Source organism: Pocillopora damicornis, chromosome 14, assembly GCF_964200805.1.
Source record: "Pocillopora damicornis chromosome 14, jaPocDami1.2, whole genome shotgun sequence".
Classification (NCBI taxonomy): domain Eukaryota; kingdom Metazoa; phylum Cnidaria; class Anthozoa; order Scleractinia; family Pocilloporidae; genus Pocillopora; species Pocillopora damicornis.
In genome coordinates, this window is record NC_142683.1 from 331,031 (window position 1) to 349,164 (window position 18,134).

The following is an 18,134-nucleotide window of genomic DNA, read 5'->3' on the forward strand; positions in this document are numbered from 1 at the left end:
AGAATTTCAGCCGCTTTAACTACATGGGAAAATAATTAACTAAGATACAATTCACGCAAATAATCATTAATGGTGTGGTATTTTTTGTGACTACGTGACAATCCAGTAGTGCGACAATCCAAATGATATGGCAGTTCCGCATCGTGGGAATCGAGCACTATTTTTTTTTTTGGTAATACTTTAAAGGCATTGTATCCATGCAAGGTATTCGTTGTCTGTTATTGCAAATAAACCTGCGATTCATACAAGATTTTCATTCGAGCTATTTTTTCAATTACGTTATTTATGACTTTTAAGTCGTGGTCTCGTGGTATATTCCTCGGGTGTCTTGTGATGCATTGTGAGGATCTTACTGGAACAATGACCCAATTTTAGAAGAGAGCTTGTCTAGCGTAATTCTTCACGTGTGCAAAAGCGAACAAGGCTTGGGTAAGAACACTTATTTGTTCTCAATACGAGTAAATTGTTGTAGATGAAACTCGACCGTACTCTTGCAACACAAATTGGAAAAGGAGCAGGGTATTGAGCAAACCAGCATTTGGATTTTCAAATTTAGCCGTTTAAAGGGTAACTGACGGCTAACAAGTTATTTTTTCGGAATACCGTCTGAATGCCTCGGATAACACATTGAAACAGATACAAGGTGCTTCGTATGCCTTTTTTGTGCGTTTTTTTGCTGGGAAAACTGTCCTAAATGCAGCTTCGTGAGGCATCCCCCGTAAACGCTTCGATTTCGATCATGTGACGTTGCGCTAGGACAAATGTAACCTAAAAAAGGGCGCGATAGTCAGGAGAGGATCAAGAGCCCGTGACGCATCGATTCTCTGTGACTCTGAGTTTCGCGCCTAAGCGCTCGTCAGACAGAACTTTCTTCAATAAAGAACATACCTCCTTATATACAAATAAGATAAGTAGCTAATTATAATTTTTTTTTTAGTTCAGGTCGTCATTTGAGAAACATTAGGTGCTTGTTATTTCCGTAGCACGAGTTTGTCGCGCACTGCGTTTTAAATGGTGGGTGCAAGGTAGTCCCATGACATGTGCTTGAATGGTTTTCTCGATTTCTGTGTAGTCAAAGTCTTCATATTATTATTAGAAACCAAGAAAAAGTTTCACAAGCTTACGAAACGTCCGTGAGTAAGAAACGATTACATACCAAACGAACAACGCTGCATTTTGTTGTTGGAAACGAACAACGTGTTCCCTTTGTTGCTAGGAACGAACAACGCTTTAAGAATCTTCATGGTGTTGTGGGAAACAAAGAGCGCTTTAGTGATTAAAATTTCTCAACGTTATTGCCTATTAACAGTCTGAAATTCTGATCTTTTTAGTATTTGTTTCTTCGGGTGGCTTGACCTTTTTTTTCGGGCGACATTACTAAAATTTCGGGCAACATGACTCAGGTTTCGGGCGAGATGACTCTCAGGCGACTTGACCGGTTACCGCTCATAATAAGGCGTTTCTTGTAACATCCGTTTGCAGCATGTTTCTGTTATTGTTCACTTCCATTGGAAGTTAACGAAAGTTAGGCACACGAATGTATATGCTGCTCAATTTTAGTTGTAATCGTTCCTGGAGTTAGAGACGAGACGCATCGAAAGAAATAAACGAAAAGTTACAACAGTAAAAAGTCTTCCTTTGTGCTGCCCATTAGTCTCCGTTAAAAAAAAAAAAAAAAAAGGATAAATATTGTACAATTCCGGAACGTGGAAGAAGAGTTTCGTTCTCGAAACCAGATGACGACCTCCCATAATACGCAACAACACTTTGCGTTAAGGGAAGGTACGTTTTTTATTGGTGTGTGTGGGGGGCTTTGATCATTGCGACCTTTTCAGCTTTCTTCCCTTTGAAGGTGATCTTGTGATGGAAAAGTACAAGGATAGCTCGTCCACCCTCAAGGACGACAGCTTATCGGAGTTGTACAGTCCAACCCAGTCAATGTCATTGTACTCTCGGTTCAGCCGTTCCATTCGCTCCCTTTCAGTCTCCTCTTTCTTCTTCTCCTTGATTTATTGCTTTCAACGCCTCGCGAATCTCCCACTGGCGTTTTCTTTCAGTCACGAAACAGCGGCGAAAGCGTTCCTTGTAGGGACAAGTGGTCCAAAAGGACAGGTAGAATTTTGGCAGAACACTATCGGAGAATTCAGTTTATTCGCCCTTTGGGTTCGGGAACCACCCCAGGTCTTCATCTTTCTACTTCTCTGGACTTGCACTTTCACTTGTTCCCGAACCCGATATGCCACCAACAGAGTAAGAGGAGTAACAAGTATCCTTTTTAGAAAGGTGAGTCGGCAAACAGCCACAATAGCCACAAGTTGTTCCATCTGACCTCATGAAATCCTCGCATTCTCCACAAGCGTATTTCCCTCTTTCTATTCCTCGTACATCATTGTCCATTTTCAAGTTAACACAATGCAATCACACGCCACGCAATTAATTTCTTTGTACACAGACGCGGTAATGTGAGTAACACTTCCGGTTAGTTATTTTCTCTTCCGGTTATGTTTGTCTCGGAGGAGGTGGTGGGGAGGATCAGATGTTATTGTGTGGGTATTTTTGAAGGGTCATGCATTAATCCATTCTGGGAAGTGGGAGGGTCACGATTTTTTTCGCAAAAAATTTCTGAAATACCCCGACTTAACCCACCCCCAATAAAAGACGTACCTTCCTTTAGTCACGCTCCTTCCAGAACCGATGGGCCTGACGTTACAGTGATATACAATGGACAAAATCTAAAGTCAATACTTTTCGGCTTGGAATAAAAAACATTTTTCAAGTATAGGACTCGATAATGGTTAAGAGGAAAAAATTATGGGAACATATATTTTTTTACAGCTGTTTGAAATGGCGTGCAAATTACCTGTGGCGCTGAATACAAACATGCGATCCGTCGCGTTTCGATTATTCAGCCTTCGTTATTTTATTTCTCTCTCCGTATTTCGTAGTCTCTAAATGGTGGCCTATAACAGAATGGAACGAATCTTATTTTTTTTCGCTCGTAAATTTGGGCAGCAATTGAACAGGCGGGACGAAGTTGTTACTGTCAGGTCTTGACATGACGCTTTTCACTACCTTGTACACATGTGACTATCACATCACGTGACCTGACTCGGACCGTTTTCAAAATGGCCGTCGATTAAGCGTCAAAAACAAATTGTAGAAAATTCGATTTTGCACAATATATTGTCAAGCCATTGTGAATTGTTTTGAAGTCAATTCTAGGTGCTTTAACAATATCTCTTCACAATTTTCTTACCTATATTTGATTTGTTACATAATAAATCAACAAATGGATAACTCTCCTGTAACCGAACAAGTAATGTTTTAAACGCACATAAAGAGCCCAGGCCCCACACGGGAAGTCAAGCTCGCTAACGCTCGCGCAATAATAATGCAAAAACGGCTACTGTTGAAAGATATATTTCTCAACTACCATACGCCAGTTAACAAGTTTCTTGTTTGTTTCTCTTGTCCTCAACTTGAATGCCATTCATCTTAAATCGTCAAGCAATCTTTCTATAAACTTCTGCTGGGGCACAATAGGCTTAACTCTTGATCTGTGAATTTATCTTTGCAGTTAATTCAGACTAAAAACAATCAGTGAAAACGTTAAAATGGCGTGCAACAACTATGAAGAAAAGTCCGATATTTCTAGTGCACCTTCAAAACAGAAAGTGACGGAAACAAATGACAATGATCCTCCTCCCGACGGAGGTTGGGGATGGGTCGTTTGTCTGGGTGTGTTTATGATGAACTTCCTGACTGTTGGACAACAAAATTGCGCGGGAGTTGTTTATGATGCTTTGATGGAAAAATATTCTACATCAAGAGGAGAGACAGGTAAAAGATATACTATTCTATATTTTCCAGTGATTAAGATGAGTCAATTGCGTTAGGACACTGCGTTACAACACAACTTTCCCTCAGAGATTTCCGAAACTGATCACAAGAATTCTCTATCCCGAATCACACTGCACGCATCCCAAGGGCGAAAATCCAACAAGTGCGCTCCTATATAAGATGGCTGGCGGAACTCAATCGCTGATTATTTCACACCAAACAGTCAAAAGAGTAACTTTGTCTCCCTTCATAGCTTGGGTTGCCTCGCTGGCGTCCAGTATGATGTATCTGTTCGCTGGTGTGGGCACCTCTCTCGCGGAACGTTTCGGAAGCCGATTGGTTGTCATCATTGGATCTTTTGTGTCAGCCGCAGGCCTCCTAGCCAGTTCCTTCGCAACAACAATTGCACCGCTTTATGCAACCTATGGAGTTGTCTGGGGTTTGGGGGCAAGTCTCGGCTTATTCCCCTCGCTGGTAATGCTAACGAAGTACTTTAAAAGGCGCTTGGCTCTTGTTTCGGGAATAGCTCTGGCAGGAGCTGCATCTGGGACTCTGGTATACGGCCCAATTGAGAAGCTGTCTCCCAAATTTGGCATCTCAACTACGTTTCGGATTCTTGCGGGTCTTCAGAGTTTGATGCTTCTGAGCGCCTTGACGTTTTCCCCTCTCTCCTCGGTAACAAGGAGAAATCAACAGCCGCGTAACAGAGAATTCGACTTGAGTTTTTTCAGGAGCAAAGCGTATATTATCTGGGTTGTGGCTCAATGCATCTTTATGGTGGTGTTTCTTGTGCCTTTCGTCCATTTGGTAAGATCTTTTTAATTCTTTGGAAAACTTGGTTTTACCTTTTGCGAAGTTATAAATAGACATAAATCTAATGTCACGGTTGAAACGCCCTTCATGACCGCAATAAAGTGAGGAAGATCGTCAAGCAAGCGGAGCTACTAGTGATCAATGAATATTATTTTTACGAGCCAAAGACGAAGCTACTTGCTTTTCTGATTTATTTTAAGGAGGAGGGGAATTAAAAATTGTCAGCTAACATTAGTCTCTTTGTTCTGCTCCCCGTGCAAGTTGTTGGTCACACAACTTTCATCGGCCTCCATTCTTTCTAGCTTTCTGTGCCAGGTAACACTGACTATTTGCGTTGTAGGGATATGGTCTCGCTCGCTAACCACCTCACTGATTTATCTTTCAGGTTCGCTTCGCAGAAGATAAAGGAGTTACCAAGTCTAGTGCGTCATTCCTGACAGGTTACTCAGCAATCGGAGGTTTTCTGGGAAGTTTGGTGCTCGGTGCGCTATGTGATTACCCTCAGTTCAACCGCGTTAAAGTTTGTCAAGCCACCTTACTATGCATAGCTATTTCTACGCCTGCTGTAACCATGGCAACGAAATACGAGTGGATAGCCGTGTACGCGTTTACGTTAGGTGTGTGCGACGGTTGTTACGAGATGTTACTGCCCGTTATAACGCGTGACATTGTTGGTGTGAAAAACGTTGGGCATGCCATAGGTGCTTTATACTGTTTAATGGCGTTCCCCAAAACATTAGGCCCACCCATGGTTGGATGGATTTTTGACGCCTCAAAAAATTACAATGTATCTTTTTACGTCACAGGCGGCGTGGCGTTGATTGCTGCGATTGTTATGTATACCGTAAACTGGGTCAAGTTCAATGACGAGAATGAAGAGAGGATGAGAGAAAGGTTATTACCCTATAACGAAACTTCAGGATCAAATCAGAGCATACAGTACACCTGACGTTTCAAGGCCATGGGATCGGTACCAACACATGTTCCCAGTTGAAACCGAGCCCGCGTTTACTCTTTAAAGGGTCAGTTGCCCACTAGATTCGCTGTGACTCTTGTGGCGAACGTGCTAACGAGTCAGTTTTCTGATTGGATAGAACAACTGGAACGTATTGTTTTGATAGGATCTTGTGTATTTCTTTTTCTTAGTTACGTTGCAGAAAGCAAGAACTCAGGGGCTCCTGGCAGAAAGTCTATAGGATCATTGCAAATGATCTGTAGGGTGTGGGGGGGGGGGGGGGAAGGTGGAGGACTTTGGGGGTGGATCACAAAATATTCAGGGGGAATAAAAGGGGGATCAGTCGTCGCCAATAAAGTATATAGGGGACGGGGGGCTATAGAAAATTGGCTACAAATCAACTGCCAATGAGGGAGAAGGCGACTGTAAGAACATCACAGAGCCCTATAAAGGGATCAGGTAAATTTTTATTATGATTCATCCAAAATCCTCCCAACCTCACGTCCCCTCCCCCCCCAGACGATAATGACCGGTCCCCTGTGGTAGTATTTTTCTTTGCACTAATTTAATCGTTGTGTTTATTGATGGCCGGTAGACATTTATAATTGTCAACGTTTTGAGACACCTAAACATTTCCGTTTGCGTGTTGCGTCGGCCGAACGTAAATATTTTTCGGTATATATTTTGTTTTGGGGACACTTGATTGATAAGGATTCTTTCGACTCGTCATACAGTTACAAATATCTTTCATGCTTCTATTCGGAAAACTTAAAACAGGATGATGGATCACTTTTAAGAACAAGCGACCGTGCCCACTGGCTTGTTTTACCAAGTAATCTCTTTTCAAGCCTATCCGCTTAATCCCGAGTCACATATAAAACAGTCATCACTATGAAATAATCTGATTTGTGCGATGTGATATCCTTGACATTTGGGTAACCAAAAATAATTCTTTGTGCGTCCGGAGCAAGCAACTTGAGCAAAGTCTTTTATGCAACGAAAATATTTATTCAATATTATCTGTAGAACATCGGGCATGATTTTAGAACGCCCTTATTTTTGTGACCCCGAAAACATTGATTAATGTATAAAAGTGATCGTTGTTCAAAGTGGTTCAATTAGGGTTTTAACACACAAATTTATATTCCATTGACATATGCCAAGAATTAAAACAAGTAGGGTGGTTCTTTAATTGCTTGAACTTCTTTCCATTGTTTTAGGTGAAAACATCTCTTCAGTCATTCTCAATTAAGAGTTATGTTTAACTGAATTCTTTTGAATTCTTGCACGTTTCTGAGAGATGCTCTTAGCTCTTAAGCTGTTGATCTTAGTTTGTTACCAGTTTTGTCGCAATGAAACGCAGTCTTGTTGGCGCCTAACAAAGAAATGGTCGGACACTGGGCGTTGTCAATGATGATCTGCTTTGTTCCCTTTCCAACTATTTTCGATTTGTAAAACCCTCCTATACTTTGTATCTTCGATATGTCTCAAACACGTGCGTGTAGATGGCTTGAAAGGCACTTGATCATTGATACATTTTGAACCAGCTTATAAAGGCGTGTGAAAAATGTAATAAGTGGGTTTCGTGCAACACATGCATTCATGTTTATCACAGCCGGCCGGAAGTAATTGAGTACAAAAAAGATAATTCTTTTGTGAAAGCCTAGTATTTGCTATATCTGCGCTTTTAATCAATCAATTTACGTGCTAGCTGAAGGAAATGAAAAACCGGAGTAAATAATTGTCGTTACAGACTTAGTATAGGCACCACCAGTTAGAGATAAACTTATCCACCCAGGACCACCCATTACTTATTGAATTCTCTTTCAGAATTTTATTTTCTCTTCTATTTAATATCATGTGCTGAGTAATGTTCAAGCGGTTGCCCGACATCCTGAAAATACGAAAAGGAATTTTCTTACAGTTGAAGGAAAGAACGAACAGAGGGATAGGTCTCACGTATGCTTGACGCACTAAGTTTCAAAGCTGACATGATTTCACTGCATGGCTGCATGCAATCAAATGGATAGTAACAATGAACAACCATTGTTGTCTACGCATTCATGTGGAGGGTTAAGCAAACTAAACCCTGTCACTGAGACTACTTAGACGCTTCCTTTATATCCCATAAGTGAAAGCCCTACTCTGCTTATCATCTGAACGTGCTGGTAGAAGTCGCGCCATTTCGAGAGGCAAGCCGCAGTTTACACTTTAATTTTTTATTTTACTGGATACCAGTTCATGTATAGAAAGATCATCCACTTTTTTTTGTACTCAAGGGTTAAAAAGTTTCTCTTTAACACAGGCTATTTTTGGTACAACTCCCTCGAGATTGTGACTCTACCGTTTGAATTCCCTGTCATGATCGTAAATCCTATAATTAGATGTATGATGTGATGTTAGTTGAAAGGCGAGAACATCAGTGCCAAAATAGCTAAAAATACCACGCGATGCAAGAGACAATAAGTTAATAAAGAGGCCATATCAAATTATAATGCACTGGATCTGCCTTTGTACAGATTGTATGTGTTGATCTCTGATAAAATACCATTAGGAGCACAGCCAGAAACTCACCATAAGACTTCTGGGAATGTTTTCTTTGCATTTGATATTTCGCGTTAGTTCCTGTTTCTGTTGATGCCGTTTGTATATGATAAATCATTGAAAGCGACTTTTCAGAGATTATATTATTTGATAAAGATATTGAGTAATTTGTGGAGGACTTCTAAAACTATTGGCTATCTCAGAAACTTATCACACGGAGAGTGGGGGGCGGCAGGTTATTAAGATTTTGTTTCTGTCACGGTAAATTTACCGGATCCCACATAAGGCCCTGTGATATTCCCTTATAGGCAGTTAGTTTTCTATAGTTCTCCCTTAAGGGTCGGTTGGTGGCTACTGATCCCCACTCCATTCCCTCTGAAAGCCACGTGATCCCTACAAAATCCTCTTGTCCCTTATCAGCGAGACATTTTTGTAAGCCAGGTATATTCTCTGCGGTATCACTTATGTCATGCGCGTGACTGATAGCCTTAAAAGATAGCCCTATTTTAAACGTTTCAGTAGAAAAGTAGAATGACTGAGTATAATTGGCCTTTAGGCCGGCCATGTAGGAAACTCTGGAAAAGGGGATTAAATTATCATTTTTACGGGGTTGTTCAACTGTTGTTGAATAGATAAGCGTTATGCTTATTTTAAATCTTCTAGTTCTAACTACCACGTAAACTTTCTCATACGGCAGAAAACAAAAGAAGTTTTTAAGGGAGAAAACAGTCACACACCTATGACTGAATATGATAACAGATCCTCGAAAGCGCGGAGGTTTCAAAAGAAACAAAGCATTAAATGGTGATATTTAAAAATTGTTAAAAAAAAAAAGGATATATCATTTCCTCTGATTATCTCTATATCAATGATTTTAGCCGAAATATTTTCAGCCATACAGCTCCTCTATATAAATGAAGGTATTGTAAAGAGAGAAAAAGGATCTGAGATGGGAAAGGAATATTATAGAGGCTGGAGATTTTCTCTAACAGGTATGAGAAACGTTTAGGATAAAGCGATCGTATTTTATCTCGCTCTGTAATATTTCGGGGTATTATTTTCGGTCTTGAATCATACAAAAGCAAGTTTGTTTTCCTTTTCAAAGGAGATAATCAATGCAACCTCAGTGATTTATGATTTCTTAAGAAGATTTCTGTGGTTCTTTTTCCTAGCGGCCTTACTTTAAAAATACATTAAATTTTCAGAAAGATATTCAGCGTTTTTAATTACTGTTTCATGGAAGTTGTAGTTGTAGTTTAGTCATTGGGGTCTTGAGGCAAAGTAACAACTTAATTTTTTTTCCCTTCATGGCAGTTTTTTAACCAAAACAACCCGCACCACCAGCAATTAAATATGCGTTTAGCCTGTTTTTTTCCCCTGATGAATAAAATCATCAGAATTAGTGTCGTCTGCACAATAAAACGAACTTTTCCTTTTCAGGTACGTTTAAAGTTTCTGTGATATTGTATCCCTTTTTTATCCGCTTTTTCTCCGCGTATTTTTCACTTGACTTGCACAGAGAGAAAACTCAATGTTATCTTAATGCCCGTGCAAATTTTACCTACGGAGCATTTTCTCAGACAGTTGGTTGTCACGGAGTTTTTCACCTTTTTAAAGTAATTATCAGCTATCAATTTACTCCTCTTCCGTATACAAAAGAAAAGAATACGCCTTTGACATACCTGCCTGGTATCCTGAAAGAAACAGCAATCAATGGCTTGATTTGGCGTCTTTTAAAACACATGTGGTTCTGTCGATAATCTTAATTATCATAAGGTAAGTGGCATAGTAATGAAGAGCTATCGATAGGAGGTCTGGAAATTCCAGAATAAATTTCGGATAATTTACAAAATTCGATTTCGTAGACTTAGCCAAAAAGAATGTCATCATCTAGTCAGGGCCGGGCACCAAATTATGCAAACGAAAAGCATTGTAATAGGCCCCGTTTTCAAATTCATACAATCTTCCACCGCACATTATCATCAAATTGAAAACAAAATTAGTTTGTAAAGAATTTCAGCCGCTACAATTCACGCAAATCATCATTAATGCTGTGGTATTTTTCGTGACATTACATGACAATCCAATCGTGCGAAAATCCAAAGAATATGGCAGTCCCGGATAGTGGGAATCGAGCACCCATTCTTTTTTTTGGTAATATTTTAAAGGTATTGTAATAATGTAAGGTATTCGTTGTCTGTTATCATAAATAAACCTACGAGTCACACAAGATTTTCATTCAAGCTATTTTTTCAAATGCGTTATTTGAACTTTTGAGTCGTGGTCTCGTGGGACGTTCCGAGGGTGTCTTGTAATGCATTGTAAGGAGTTACGCAATTTATTATATTACTGGAACAATGACCCAATTTCCTAAGAAAGCTTGTCTGGCGTAATTCTTCGCGTGTGCAAAAGCGAACAAGGCTTGGGTAAGAACACTCATTTGTTCTCATTACGGGTAAATTGTTGTGGATGAAACTCGACCGTACTCTTGCAACACAAATTGGAAAAGGAGCAGGGTATTGGGCAAACCAGCATCTGGATTCTGAATTTAGCCGTTTAAGTCCGCAGTAAGGTAGGTCTGCATGTAAATGAAACATCATAGATTGTACAACAGTGGGCAGCATTGGAATAAAATAGAGCAGTTTTACTGACTTACAACCTAAAATTTCAGTCTTTTCATGCGGTAACATCCTAAAGTTCCTGTGCGTCAAAGCGCAAAGGAATGGAGGTAGCAACATAATTCATTGTGACAGGTCGCCTCGACGGGTCGCTCAGTGTGACTGCAGTTCAAGTCATTGCAACGAGTTTTCTGGCGGCGAGTTTTCAACATCTCAAGCCTTTTTAGCCCGTTTAAGTCCGCAGTAAGGTAGGTCTGCATGTAAATGAAACATCATAGATTGTACAACAGTAGGCAGTATTGGAATAAAATAGAGCAGTTTTACTGACTTACAACCTAAAATTTCAGTCTTTTCATGCGGTAACATCCTAAAGTTCCTGTGCGTCAAAGCGCAAAGGAATGGAGGTAGCAACACAATTCATTGTGACAGGTCGCCTCGACGGGTCGCTCAGTGTGACTGCAGTTCAAGTCATTGCAACGAGTTTTCTGGCGGCGAGTTTTCAACATCTCAAGCCTTTTTAGCGCGGACAAAGTTCCGCAGTAGTGATGGATATTCTCGGTAAAGTTACTGCTTTTAAAACGAACCGAATGGTTGCTGCAACTTCTCACAACGTGGTGTTGTCGGCAGTATTTCACCAGATTTGTCTCTGTCTGTGGTTGCATTATTGTCATTCTGCTGAGAAAGTGAACCGTGCGACGTGAGGCACAAGAATAAAGAACAAAAAAGAAGAAAAAACTATTGCAGCCACACAAAAGAACTTAAGTAGAACCGAACCAAATTCGAATTCATTCTTGACAACAAAATATAGATTCTCTCTTCAGAAAATATACAGTGTTGCGTGACACTACGATGCTACCTCGAGATTGTTATTATTATGACTAGTGGTTGCTAATGACAAGTTAACTGTGCAAGGGGACGAACGAAATACGCAACGACAACAAGCATTATTTGCACAACCATACATTTACAAAAAGTATTGCCAAAGTCAACTAAAATTACGTGACTGATTTTTTCAAGTTACATTACTTACGATTTGTCATGTAAATCAAAGCAAAATGAAACACTGATAGTGAAGCATGAAGGCAAATAGCCTCTGCAATGTTTACGGTATTTTTATTTCCTTTTGTTCTGGATTTTGGTCATTGTGTGAACACTAACAACGAAATGTAAATATTTCGTAGAAAAGGTTGTGGTTATTCATCGTAGTGAATCACAATAAAAGCTCAGTTTTTTCGTTTGTCTCACGATGTAGTCACTTGTGATGTAGATCGCGACGTTTCGACTGCATACTGCTAGTCTTTGGGTCAATTAAAGAGGCAATTCATATAAGACTTCGCCCTAAAAACATCAACAGGGATAGTGGAATAGAAATTCCAGAAGCGTGGATGCCCACGATCAAAAAACACAACAACAAGAGAGCCGTGCGATAGCGGACCGCCGAGGGAGCAAATCACTGAGCGAACAGCAAGGATCGAAATGCACCAATCAGAGCTGTTGAAAAAACAACTAAGCACAACAGAGCATCATGCCAGTCGACTTCATCGCCCGAAGAAGACTAGCAGTATGCAGTCGAAATGTCGCGATCTACATCACACGTGACTACATCGTGAGACAAACGAAAAACTTAGCTTTTATTGAAATGTAAATAGTTATGTTAATATTGCTCTTTAGAATTCAACAAGTAACAGGAACCAGAAAGAGCTATACGATGGCAATTTCACATATCTGTGATTTGTGTGTCTTTTAAATTAACATTTCTTGGAGAGAACAAGAACACAAGGAAATCACTAATTCATTGTAGAAGCTATTAACATATATAAAACTGTATGTTATCAGGATACCTAAGTATCTAAAAGCTCAAGCCATTGTGAGTTGTTTTGAAGTCAATTCTAGGTGCTTTAACATCTCATCAGAATTTTCTTACCTGTATTTGATTTGTTAGAAAATAAATCAACAAATGGATAGCTCTCTTGTAACCGAACAAGTAATGTGGACTTAACGACTAATGGGATTTAAGTAGTATGAAGGTAATTTGAAATATCTGTCATAAACTATTTATATAAATTGTTGCATGATTCCTCGATAAGTGGGTAATTCTCTTGTAATTTAAAAGGTAACCTAAATTGAACTATTAATAGGATGTAACAACGTCTCTGTATCTGGAATATTTTGACTTTCAAGTGCATTATACTGCATCTTCAAAATCATCGCCACCGAGCGAACGAAAGTCACATTGCAATGGATCGAGTGTTGAACACATATGTTGAACGCATATATATAGATATATATATATATATATATATATATATATAGGCCCCACACGGAAAGTCAAGAGTAGTGTTGCTGCTCGCTAATGCTCGCAGCAATAATTATATAAAGAAGGCAATTGTTGAAAGATATAGTTCTCAACTGCCATGCGCCAGTTAACAGGTTTCTTGTTTGTTTCTCTTGTCCTCAACTTGAAGGCCGTTCATCTCAAAGTTCTTTCTGAATGAATCAAGCAATCCCTTCTCTAAACTTCTGCCAAGGCATAATAGGCTTAACTCTTGATCTGTGAATTTATCTTTGCAGTTAATTCAGACTAAAAACAATCAGGGAAAACGTTAAAATGGCATGCAACAACTATGAAGAAAAGTTTGATGTTTCTAATGCACCTTCAAAACAGAAAGTGACGGAAACAAGTGGCAGTCATCCTCTTCCCGACGGAGGTTGGGGATGGGTCGTTTGTCTGGGTGTGTTTATGGTGAACTTCCTGACTGTTGGACAACAAAACTGCGCGGGAGTGGTTTATGATGCTTTGATGGAAAAATATTCTACCTCAAGAGGAGAGACAGGTAAAAGATATACTATTCAAAATTTTCCAGAGATGAAGATGAGTCAATTACGTTAGGATACTGCGTTACAACCCAACTTTCCCCTTAGATTTCCGAAACCACCCACAAGAATTCTCTATCCCGAATCACACTGCACGCATCCTAAGGGCGAAAATCTAACTGGCGCGCTCCTATATAAGATGGCTGGCGGAACTCAATCGTTGATTATTTTACACCAAACAGTCAAAAGAGTAACTTTGTCTCCCTTCATAGCTTGGGTTGCCTCGCTGGCGTCCAGTATGATGTATCTGTTCGCTGCTGTGGGCACCTCTCTTGCAGAACGTTTCGGAAGCCGATTGGTTGTCATCATTGGATCTTTTGTGTCTGCCGTAGGCCTCCTGGCCAGTTCCTTCGCAACAACACTTGCACCGCTTTATGCAACCTATGGAGTTGTCTGGGGTTTGGGGGCAAGTCTTGGCTTATTCCCCTCGCTGGTAATCCTAACGAAGTACTTTAAAAGGCGCTTGGCTCTTGTTTCGGGAATAGCTCTAGCAGGAGCTGCATCTGGGACTCTTGTATATGGCCCAATAATTGAGAAGCTGTCTTCCAAATTTGGCCTCTCGACTACGTTTCGGATTCTTGCGGGTCTTCAGAGTTTCATGCTTCTGAGCGCCTTGACGTTTTCCCCTGTCTCCTCGGCAACAAGGAGAAATCAACAACCACAAAACAGAGAATTCTACTTGAGTTTTTTCAGGAGCAAAACATATATTATGTGGGTTGTGGCGCAATGCATCTTTATGGTGGTGTTTCTTGTGCCTTTCGTCCATTTGGTAAGATCTTTTTAATTTAAATATGCATAAATCTAATGTCACGGTTGAAACGCCCTTCATGACCGCAGTAAAGTTGTAAGGCGAGGGAGATCGTGAAGCAAGCAGAGCTACTAGTGATCAATGAATATTGTTTTTACGAGTCAAACACGAAGCTACTTGCTTTCCTGACTTTCTTAACAAAGAGGGGTATTAAAATTGTCAACTAACATTAGTCTCTTTGTTCTGCTCTCCGTGCAAGTTGTTGGCTACACAACTTTCTAGCATTCTGTGCCAGGTGACAGTGACTATTTGCGTTGTAGGGATATGGCCTCACTCGCTAACCACTTCCCTGATTGGTTTTTAGGTTCGCTTCGCAGAAGATAAAGGAGTCACCAAATCTAGCGCATCATTCCTGACGGGTTACTTAGCAATCGGAGGTTTGCTGGGAAGTCTGGTGCTCGGTGCGCTATGTGATTACCCTCAGTTCAACCGCGTTAAAGTTTGTCCAGCCACCTTACTATGCATAGCTATTTCTACGTCTGCTGTAACAATGGCAACGAAATACGAGTGGATAGCCGTGTACGCGTTCACGTTTGGTGTGTGCGACGGTTGTTACGAGATGTTACTGCCCGTTATAACGCGTGACATTGTTGGTGTGAAAAACGTTGGGCATGCCATAGGTGCTTTATATTGTTTAATGGCGTTTCCCAAAACATTAGGCCCACCCATGGTTGGATGGATTTTTGACGCCTCAAAAAATTACAATGTATCTTTTTACGTCACAGGCGGCGTGGCGTTGATTGCTGCGATTGTTATGTATACCGTAAACTGGGTCAAGTTCAATGACGTGAATGACGAGAGGATGAGAGAAAGGTTATTACCCTATAACGAGACTTCAGGATCAAATCAGAGCATACAGTACACCTGACGTTTCAAGGCCATGGGATCGATTACCAACGCATGTTCCCAATTGAGACCGAGCCCGCGTTTACTCTTTAAAGGGTCAGTTGCCCACCATACTCGCTGTGACTCTTGTGGCGAACGTGCTAACGAGTCAGTTTTCTGATTGGATAGAACAACTGGAACGTATTGTGTTGATAGAATCCTTTGCGTTTCTTCTCCTAAATTACGTTACAGAAAGCAGAAATTCATGGGCTCTTGGCACAAAGTCTATAGGATCATTGCAAATGAACGCGAAACCTTAAGGGACTAGTAATTATTAACCTTTGTAGGATGGGGGAAGGGGGGGGGTTAGGTGGAGGACTTTAAGGGTGGATCACAAAATATTAAGGGGGAACAGGAGGAGGATCAGTCGTTGCCAACAGAGGATATGGGGGGGGGGGGGGGCTGTGGGAAATTGACTACAAATCAACTACCAATGAGGGAGAAGGGGACTGTAAGAATATCACAGAGCCCTATAAAGGGATCAGGTAAATTTTTATCCTGACTCATCCAAAATCCTCCCAAACCCACAACCCCTCCCCCCAAAAGACAATGACTGGTCCCTTGTGGCAGCGCTTTTCTTTGCATGACTTTAATCAGTGTGGTTATTGATCGCCGGAAGACATTTGTAATTGTCAACGTTTTGAGACACCTAAACATTTCCGTTTACGTGTTGCGTCGGCCGAACGTGAACATTTTTCGGTATATGTTTTGTTTTGGGGACACTTGATTGATAAGGATTCTTTCGACTCGTCATACAGTTATAAATATCTTTCATGCTTCTATTCGGAAAACGTTAAACAAGATGATGGATCATTTTTTAGAACAAGCGACCGTGCCCACGGGCTTTTTTTACCAAGTGATCTGTTTTTAAGCCTATCCAGTATGAAAGGCTATTAAGTCTCACTCGCTTAATCCCGAGTCACGTATAAAACAGTCATCACTATGGAATAATCCGATTTGTGCGATGTGATCTTCTTGACATTTGGGTAACCAAAAATAATTCTTTGTAGGTCCGGAGCAAGCAACTTGAGCAAAGTCTTTTAGGCAACGAAAATATTTATTCAATATTATCTGTAGAACATGGGGCATAATTTTAGAACGCCCTTACTTTGTAACCCCAAAAACATTGATTAATTTATAAAAGTGATCGTTGTTCATAGTGGTTCGATTAGGGTTTTAACACACAAATTTATATTCCATTGACATATGCCAAGAAATATAACAAGTAAGGTGGTAGTTTAATTGCTTTCCATTGTTTTAGATGAAAACATCTCTTCAGTCATTCATTATATTTAACTGAATTCTTTTGAATTCTTGCACGTTTCTGAGAGAAGCTCTTAGCTCTTAAGCTGTTGTTACCAGTTTTGTCGCAATGAAACGGAGTCTTGTTGGCGCCTAACAAAGAACTGGTCGGAAACTGGGCGTGGTCAATGATGGTCTGCTTTGTTCCCTTTCCAACTATTTTCGATTTTGTAAAACCCTAGCATGCTTTGTATCTTTGATAGGTCTCAAACACGTGCGTGCAGATGTCTTTTAAGGCACGTGATCATTGATACATTTTGAACTAGTTTAGGAAGGCGTGTGAAAAATGCAATGAGTGGGTTTCGTGCAACACATGCATTCATGTTTATCATAACCGGCCGGAAGTAATTGAGTACAACAGCGGTAATTCTTTTGTGAAAGCGTAGTATTTACTATATCTGCGCTTTTAATCAATCAGTTTACATGCTCGTTGAAGGAAATGAAAAACCAGAGTAAATAATTGTCCTTACAGACTAAGTATAGGCACCACCGGTAGGAGATAAACTTATCGACCCAGGACCACCCATTACTAATTGAATTCTCTTCCAGAATTGTATTTTTCCTTCTATCTAATATCATATGCTGAGTGAAGTTCAAGCGATTGCCCGACATCCTGAAAATACGAAAAGGAATTCTCTTACAGTTGAAGGAAAGAACGAACAGAGGGATAAGTCTCACGTATGCTTGACGCACTAAGTTTCAAAGCTGACATAATTTCACTGCATGGCTGCATGCAATCAAATGGATAGTAACAATGAACAACCATTGTTGTCTACACATTCATATGGAGGGTTAAGCAAACTAAACCCTGTCACTGAGACTACTTAAACGCTTCCTTTATATCCCATAAGTGAAAGCCCCACTCTGATTATCTGAACGTGCTGGTAGAAGTCGCGCCATTTCGAGAGGCAAGCCGCAGTTATACACCTTAATCCAAACCCCAAGCTTTATTTTACTTGATACCAGTTCATGTATAGAAATATCATTCACTGTTTTTGTACTCAAAAAATTTCTCTTTAACACAGGCATTGATATTACTTAATGACTCTACCGTTTGAATTCCCTGTCATGATCGTAAATCCTATAATCAGACATGTGATCTGATGTTAGTTGAAAGGTGAGGACATCAGTGCCAAAATAGCTAAAAAAAACCACGCGATGCAAGAGACAATAGGTTAATAAAGAGGCCATATCAAATTATAATGCACTGAATCTGCCTTTGTACAGATTATATGTGTTGATCTCTGATAAATACCATTAGGAGCACAGCCAGAAACTCACCGTAAGACTTCTGGGAATGTTTTCTTTGCATTTGATATTTCGCGTTAGTTCCTGTTCTGTTGATGCCGTTTGTATATGATAAATCATTAAAACTTTTCAGAGATTACTTGATAAATATATTTGAGTAATTTTTGGAGGACTTCTAAAAGTATTGGCTATCTCAGAAACTTATCACACGGAGAGTGGGGGGCGGCGGATTATTAAGATTTGTCTC

The 18,134-nt window shown here is 40.2% G+C and overlaps 2 protein-coding genes across 8 annotated transcripts; both read left to right on the plus strand.

Moving 5' to 3' along the window:
* The first annotated feature begins 309 nt into the window (after positions 1 to 309).
* Positions 310 to 6,800, plus strand: LOC113671532 (monocarboxylate transporter 10). Of its 5 annotated transcripts, none has more exons than XM_089194067.1 (5): positions 310 to 429; positions 2,058 to 2,283; positions 3,578 to 3,840; positions 4,094 to 4,647; positions 5,039 to 6,800. In XM_089194067.1, exons 3-5 carry the CDS (start codon positions 3,615 to 3,617, stop codon positions 5,600 to 5,602), a joined length of 1,344 nt encoding a protein of 447 aa, XP_089050193.1. In that variant the 5' UTR covers positions 310 to 429; positions 2,058 to 2,283; positions 3,578 to 3,614; the 3' UTR covers positions 5,603 to 6,800. The 5 variants fall into 5 exon arrangements, with proteins under 5 accessions (XP_089050193.1, XP_089050196.1, XP_089050195.1 ...); XM_089194069.1 differs by having other exon boundaries at positions 328 to 429; positions 2,058 to 3,840; positions 5,039 to 5,270; positions 5,460 to 6,800; XM_089194070.1 differs by lacking the exon at positions 3,578 to 3,840 and having other exon boundaries at positions 313 to 429.
* Positions 6,801 to 10,412: 3,612 nt separating this feature from the next.
* On the plus strand, positions 10,413 to 16,970 carry LOC113671597 (monocarboxylate transporter 10). 3 transcript variants are annotated; one of them, XM_089194064.1, is made up of 4 exons: positions 10,413 to 12,797; positions 13,342 to 13,604; positions 13,857 to 14,413; positions 14,757 to 16,970. In XM_089194064.1, the coding sequence occupies exons 2-4, from the start codon at positions 13,379 to 13,381 to the stop codon at positions 15,318 to 15,320; spliced, it is 1,347 nt and encodes a 448-aa protein (XP_089050190.1). In that variant the 5' UTR covers positions 10,413 to 12,797; positions 13,342 to 13,378; the 3' UTR covers positions 15,321 to 16,970. The 3 variants fall into 3 exon arrangements, with proteins under 3 accessions (XP_089050190.1, XP_089050191.1, XP_089050192.1); XM_089194065.1 differs by having other exon boundaries at positions 10,422 to 11,018; XM_089194066.1 differs by having other exon boundaries at positions 10,422 to 10,724.
* The last annotated feature ends 1,164 nt before the right edge of the window (positions 16,971 to 18,134 follow it).